Source organism: Telopea speciosissima, chromosome 1 (genome assembly GCF_018873765.1).
Source record: "Telopea speciosissima isolate NSW1024214 ecotype Mountain lineage chromosome 1, Tspe_v1, whole genome shotgun sequence".
NCBI classification, from domain to species: Eukaryota; Viridiplantae; Streptophyta; class Magnoliopsida; order Proteales; family Proteaceae; genus Telopea; species Telopea speciosissima.
This window is the reverse complement of record NC_057916.1, coordinates 6,145,065-6,152,542: the sequence shown is the minus strand read 5'-3', so window position 1 is coordinate 6,152,542 and position 7,478 is coordinate 6,145,065. Positions and strand designations below refer to the sequence as shown.

The window sequence follows — 7,478 nt, the reverse complement described above, 5'->3', positions numbered from 1 at the left end:
AAACCTTCATTAGGTGTTACTTATGTGTTTAAAACCTCTTGTGTTACATGAATGATTGAAGGGTAGTTTCTAGACCAAACACTTGTTAAAGCTTGATTAGGTAGGTTTAAGTGAATAGAACCCCTTTTGTCTAGAAGTCTTTCACTCATTTCCTAGTAATTTCTGGCCGTCCAAGAAAGGAACTAAAGTGCATATTATTTGGTCTAAATGTTCACTTTGGATTGGTGGGAAGGGTCTTCAGATTCAGACCCTTTTTGTAAAACCTCCATTATCAAAGTTTCAAAACCATGTGAAACCAAACCCCTTTTTTTTTTATTATTATTATTAATTTATTTTTCTTTTAAAATTTAAAATTTAAAATTTTAATGTCCCTTTAAATTTGCCGAAAAAGAAGGAATTAATACATTAAAAGTGGGATTATCGCTGCTGGTTTTGTAGTTTGGGGAGCTCCTTGTTTACACTTAACAAGGGGCGGTTCAGTCCCTCCTGTGATACATGACCCGATCCAATTCCATACATCCAAACCCGACTCCATTTGGTGTGTGTCGATCCGACCCGACTGATTACATTTTTAACTAATTTGGGAAACTTTTTCATGTTTTCACGTGGAAGGGGCGAAGCCATTACTAATGGCTTTGAGAGTACTGCGAAGACGGCGGAGGAAGAAGAAGGAGAAAAGTCTACTTCGTGTACGTGGGGTCCACGTGGACACTTCACACTCAGGATTTTCGTGGACCAGCTGGTGTGGGCCCCCACTCGGTAAAGTTAAAGAGATAGAAAGAGAGAGAGAGAAAGAGCGAGAGCGGGAGTTTTTCGTCCGTAGTGTCTTTAGAAACAACTATAAATTGACTACACGCGGTTGTGTTTCTCACTCTCGATCGACACCTCGTTTGCTCTCTTTCATCATTTCTGTGTCTTCGTATCTCTCTCTCTCTTTCAAATTTGTGTTTAGGTCGGTTTGACCACTGAGTTGAGTTGGGTTCCTGAGCTTGAGTCTTCAGTCCAAGAAGCTGCAGAACAGAAAGCCAGAAAACAGAGCTTTCTTCCTCGTCTTCTCTGTTGCTTCTTTATCTTCTTCGTCGGCCATTGTACCAATCTCGATCCTATTCATTTTTGTCTGAATAGATACCACAATAACTCAGGTACAGCTAAAAATCCTCAATGGGTTCCTTTTTAATTCTTGTTGGGTGTTTCTAATTATTTGAGAAGCTGAAAATCTGCTACAGGCTCTGTTTTCTTTTTGGGGTTTTACTGAAATTGTAAATTCGGGCTCTTGCATTTCAGTTCTAAAGTAAAGATGACGAACCAGAATGTGGTAGTCTCGGACGCTAGCTCTGCAATTAACATGTCCATTCCTGTCGCCAACTCCTCCCTGTTTTCGTCGTCTGCGGGACAGAAACCACCACCAGTTCCGGGGACTTCCCTCAGCATTTCAAAGAAGAAGAAGCTTCTCAAGAAGCTTGAATTAGGAACTACACCCAGAATCAATGCTTGGGTTGATTCCATGAGAGCTTCATCTCCCACTCATACCAAGTCCACGGCTTCTTTATCTGGGCCTGAAGAGCTTGGTTCTTGGATCCTTAATCACCCATCTGCTTTAAACATGTTCGAGCAAATTACAAGCGCTTCAAAGGGAAAGCAAATGGTTATGTTTCTCGATTACGATGGTACCCTTTCGCCTATCGTTGAAGACCCAGATCTAGCTTTCATGTCTGAGTCGGTTCGTTACTGTGCTCTGTTTTCTACTGCTCTACTTTTCTTTCCTGAGTCCTTTCACATCTGGGTTCCTGCTCCTTTCTGAGACTTATTTTGTTTTTCTTCTTTTTTTGTGATTGTGGAAAGCAGATGAGGGCAGCTGTTAGAGACGTCGCTAGATATTTTCCCACTGCGATCGTGAGCGGGCGATGCAGAGACAATGTACATTTTTTTTCTTGAAAAATTTTTAGTTTTTTTTCACTATCTGGGTTTTATTTAACAGTTTATCAAAGTTAGTTTCTTTTCCTTCTTTTATACTAAAATTTTTCTTTGTTTTGCCATTTAGGTCTATAACTTTGTACGATTAGCAGAGCTGTACTATGCTGGTAGCCATGGAATGGATATTAAAGGACCAGCCAAAGGTCACAAATATAAGAAAGTGAGTTGTACTCTGACAAGTACAATTTAACCCTTTCTCCTGCACTTTTCCTTTTTTTTCTTCTTCTTTCTCATAATTTGAAACTCTTCCTTTCAGAGTAATCAAGCAGTTCTGTTCCAGCCTGCAAGTGAATTTTTACCCATGATCGATGAGGTTAGTTTTCTTTAATCTTCTTTCAAAATTGCCAATCTTGACTCAATTAGAGAGAATAATCCCTCAAACATGTTACTAATTCAAATATTTTCAGGTTTACAAAGAATTAGATGAGAAAACAAAATCCATACCAGGAGTAAAAGTTGAGAACCACAAGTTCTGTGCATCGGTGCACTTTCGCTGTGTTGACGAAAAGGTAGATAGAAACCCAAAACACAGGTTTTAATTTATTTTTAAAATTAAGCCCAATTATTATATTTAATTAGTTCTAACTTGAAGAACTTGATTCCAGAGATGGAGTGCTCTTGCAGAACTGGTTGGGTCAGTTCTCAAGGACTACCCAAAGCTTCGACTTACTCAAGGAAGGAAGGTAGGACATATGGCACTCTCTCTCTGTCTCTCTCTCTCTCTCCCACACACACACAAACACATATACACATATGGAAAGTGGGAGAAAAAAAAAATATAAGAAAAAAACCCTTATTATATTTGAGTATATGAGAAGGTGTCTAACCATTGTTTTGTTGTTATTTGGTGCTTTAAAACAGGTTCTAGAGATCCGTCCTACCATTAAGTGGGACAAGGGGAAGGCACTTGAATTTTTATTAGAGTCACTTGGTAAGTTTTTATTTATTTATTTATTTTAAATTTATTAAAACATAAGACACATTCCATCACAAGTCACAAGATATTAAGCAAATTAAGCTTAAATAAAAGCAAACCCATATGGCCCCTACCCCCTCTTTTCTTTTTGTCTTTAAAAAAATTAATTAAAAGAAGATATTGTTGTATTTTATTTTACTATAATAAGATTAAAACAAATGTAATGGTGACATAGACCTTTTACTGAATTTGTTATTTTATTCTCTTTTAATTTTCATAGGTTTTGCCAATTGCAAAGATGTTTTGCCAGTTTATATTGGTGATGATAAAACAGATGAAGATGCATTCAAGGTATCCAATGTTTTTCTTAATTTTATTTTATTTTTTATTTAAAAATTGTAATTTTTTTTTCATTTAATAAACTTTTATAAAAATGCTTTTTTTTGTACTTGTGTTTCTATGTAGGTTTTGAAGGACAGAGGACAAGGTTTTGGCATTCTTGTCTCTAAATTCCCAAAGGACACAAATGCCTCTTATTCTCTTCAGGAACCCTCAGAGGCAAGTATTTTCTATATATACCCATGAATTTCTTCTGTCTTATTTCTGTCTTAAGCTTTTATTGATAATCAGTTTTTCTTTTGTTTTTCAGGTTATGGACTTTTTGCAACGTTTGGTAGAGTGGAAGAGAGACTCCCTACCAGGAAGAAACTCAAAGGTGTAAATAAATACAAGAAGATTGGCCACCCCAAGAGAGAAAAAAAAAAAAAAAAGAAGAAGAAGAAGAGAACCAGGGTGATATGAGAAAGTAGATAATTAAAGACAGTAAATAATTAATATGTAATTTTCTTTGTTCATAGAAAGAAAGAGAAGAGATTAGGAAACTGTTTTCTTCTAGGCCTTGAAGTTATTGTAAGTACTTCTATGTACAAGGTAGAGATGAAGATGTGATTTAGCAATATCTCTCTCCCCTCTTGTGGACCTTTGTTTTAAGAAATTAATGAAAGTCAACTTATACTGCAAATATAACTTATTTCTTTGTTTGGTATGGCCATACAACTCTACAATTGTCCCTTGACCCTCAAGCTTACCAGTTCCCACCACCCTCCCTCATTCACATCACTTGTTTATATTATAATTCATGAACAGAGAAGCAAGCATATGATCTCAGCTCTTCAAGCTTTGATATCTTTGGGTTCACCACTACCATGCACAGCATGCATGGGCTTGCACATGTCCACAGGCCTTTGTTTCTGTGTGCGTGTGTGTGTGTGTGTGTGTGTGTGAGAGAGAGAGAGAGAATCTTGAAAAAATGAGGATTAGAAAAGATTCTTTTGAAACAATATTAATTCATTTTAAATACGTGGCACACCAACATCAATTAATAAAGCAAATAGGTAGCAGACTGACACATTTATTTTCCCCAAATTTTATGAGTTCTTAGAGATGCACATCTCTTGCATCATAGATGATTGGACAGTAAAGATATGTAGATAATGTAATGGACCCATATACAACAAATTAAATTAAAATCCTTTTTTTCAATCTGTATAGTCTTCTTTATCTGCATTTCTTGTTGCAGTGATGTTGAACTGGATAAAGTTCTCAGTAGAGATAGATTGAAGTAAACAAACTAATTAAAGAAGAAACAGCCAAAGGTTCTGAAGAGGGGCCACAATCAGAAGCTTTTTTTTTTTTAAAGTTTGTGATGAATCCTTGCATTGAAATTTTCCAAAACTAAAGCTGCTCCATCCATCTTATTCCAAATTAGAAATTTCAAAAGCTACTTACCTGAACCTGTCAAGCTTTTTTTTTTAACTTTTCAAGCATGGAGGGAAACAAGTTCCAGCCATCAACCACGTGTATCTATTATAAATGCCCTTAGACTCACACCCCTGTGTCCCTTTGTCAGGTAACCCTCTATATCAAAACTGACTGTGGTCAATAATTGGTTCTACTGAGATAGATTGAAAAAAAAAAAAAAAAAAAAATTTAAAAGAAGGCATCAAATTCTGATTCCCACAATAAGCTATAATGAGACATTGACCCGCAAATGAAGTAGTTCTTCACAATAATATGATTTAAATGCTTTTGTTTTTTTTTTTTGTTTTGGGTGAATTATGTTTAAATGCACTGGTACTGAGTTTCTTAAGGACAGATGTCTATTTATCTATTCTTTTTCTTTTGTCTCATCTATTCTTGTCTTTTCCTCCTATCACACCACACGTGCCATGGATCTTCTCCCTCTTCCTCAGACAAAGGTGGAAAAATTTAAATTTAATATTAGCTAGAGAGATCATGTGTAATTGAGAATGAGTTGGCACTGTAATAGGATAGGACACAAAAGAGAGAGAGAGAGAGAGAGAGAGAGAGAGAGAGACATTAATATAAAACATAGTTCTAGGTATTTAATTTACACATCAACATATACTTATAACTCATTGGATGATAGAGGATCTCTTTGATAACCCCACAAACAAACAAGAGAGATCAAGTACTTAGACTACTAGACCCCTTCTCCCCTTCTCTTCTATAACTACCCCCAAAATGGTGGAAACAAACCTATTGTTCTCAAAGTGAATAATGAAACTGCTCCATTGGGTACTAACAGATTTGAGATTGGCCCACCATAAGAGATGTATTGAATCTCAAATATTTTTCTATTGTTTTTATTCCTTTTTTTTTTTTTTAGGAAAAAAAAAAAAAAAAGGGAGAATGAACTCAAGGGTGATTGCCTTTTGGGTAGGTCATGAAAGGGAAAACCCACTACTTGAAGGAATCTATGGTTGAAGAGGAGTTGGATTCCACTAAAGGGTTTGATGTGAGAAACATAAATGGATCTTGAATAGGGACATGATGAACATGACTCCAAGCTTTGACAACCCCCTGGGCTCTTTTCAGATGTGGAAAGAGGGAGTCCACTATTTTCATATTATGATTGGTGACTAAACTGAAATAAACTAAGTTGAGTAAGCTTCAATAATTGGTTGAAGAAGAAGGGGAAGGGGGGGGGGGGGGGGCAGGAAGGGGAAGAGAAAGAGAGAGAGGTACTCATGGCGCGCTCCCAAGGCAATCAACTCGCCCTCACTGAAAAAGCACTAACAGCCCTGTTTCAAATCAGTCATTCATGAATCATGACATGGGTTTGAAAATAAAAACCTAATTGAGATCTCGGTTACTGGGTTCAATCTCCTTTTTAACTTTAAAGAAATGGAGTTGTTCGAGGCAATTTAGATATGGTCTCATTTGAATCCCTCTCTTGCTTCCACCAAACCAGACCTACTAAAGAAAATAAATGGAAAATAAATCTCACCCATCATGTGAAGAAGTTTCAATACTTAAAAGACCAACCATATATATATATATATATGATATGCTCTCATCTCCTCTTCTCCAAACTCAAGATCATATGTTCTAATAGACATTATAACTTGAAAAGGAGGAAGCCTTTGCAATTATAATAATGGTCCTTCCTGTAATAGCACACTTGTCGAGACACCACCCGGCAGATACAGTCCTATAGATTCTATACACGTGTGCATCATCCAAAACCCCGGTCCCACATAACGGGTAGTGTCACTGCCACAATGCCACAGTGACACATTTGCCAGTTGTCACCAATGATGTCTTGTCTTGGTATAAAACTTAGTACTATTATTGCATATATATATATATATATATATATATATATATATATATATATATATATATATATATATATATATATATATATATATATATATATAAAGAGAGAGAGAGAGAGAGAGAGAGAGAGAGAGAGAGAGAGAGAGAGAGAGAGAGGTGGGTTGTCGCTTATGACTGATCATTGGGCAGGGTGTGTTCAAACCCCTTCACATGTACTAACTTGTGATTCAGAGGCTCTTATTATGAGGAACAAATTAATAATAATAGGAATGTGTAATTGGGTTATTTGTCAGATCTTCATGTGTTCCTTCACTTTTAACATTTGCTTAAGTTGATGATGATCCGATCCAGGTGATGTAGAGAAGGAGTTGAATGCATCTATAAACAAGAAAATCTCCAAAAACAAATAGAATAAAATCTATTAAGTCTCTCAAGGTATGCACATGAAGATAAGTAAGTGATTAGGCATGGCTGTATGTATTGGGGGAAACAAAGAGGGAGACCCCAAGATATTCCAAAAACTCTATAAACTTTTAAACAAAAGATCGATGATCCTAAAATGGCAAAGCCAAACTGAAACTGAATTCTCTCTCCTTCAGTTTTAAGACTAGGTTATAATAATTATACACCATTGAATACATGTACTTGCCTTCTGGTTCTGAAACAAAATTAGTATACTATAAATAAACTACTTTGATTTGGATTGGGTTTGGTTGGGCTTAGATGCAAATATAGCCCATGGGTCAATTTTGTCTCAAGAACACTAGCTGGCTAAAATATACAGTACTTGAGGTCCTCATATAAATTACCAAAAAAAAAAAAAAGGCCCTCATATTTAATAATTTGTGTAGAAAATAATGTCTTTATGTCTAATAATATTTTTGGGAAAATAAATTGATCAATTAACAAATTACTCATTTTAATTATATTTTTGAAAAAACCAGCA

General features: G+C 35.8%; 1 protein-coding gene across 1 annotated transcript; it reads left to right on the top strand.

Annotated features, from left to right (window-relative positions):
- Positions 1–1,222: 1,222 nt before the first annotated feature.
- LOC122660201 (probable trehalose-phosphate phosphatase J) lies at positions 1,223–3,661 on the top strand. The gene is made up of 10 exons (XM_043855418.1): positions 1,223–1,720; positions 1,846–1,917; positions 2,042–2,134; positions 2,231–2,287; positions 2,382–2,483; positions 2,580–2,657; positions 2,836–2,905; positions 3,171–3,241; positions 3,356–3,448; positions 3,540–3,661. The coding sequence occupies exons 1-10, from the start codon at positions 1,298–1,300 to the stop codon at positions 3,609–3,611; spliced, it is 1,131 nt and encodes a 376-aa protein (XP_043711353.1). The 5' UTR covers positions 1,223–1,297; the 3' UTR covers positions 3,612–3,661.
- The last annotated feature ends 3,817 nt before the right edge of the window (positions 3,662–7,478 follow it).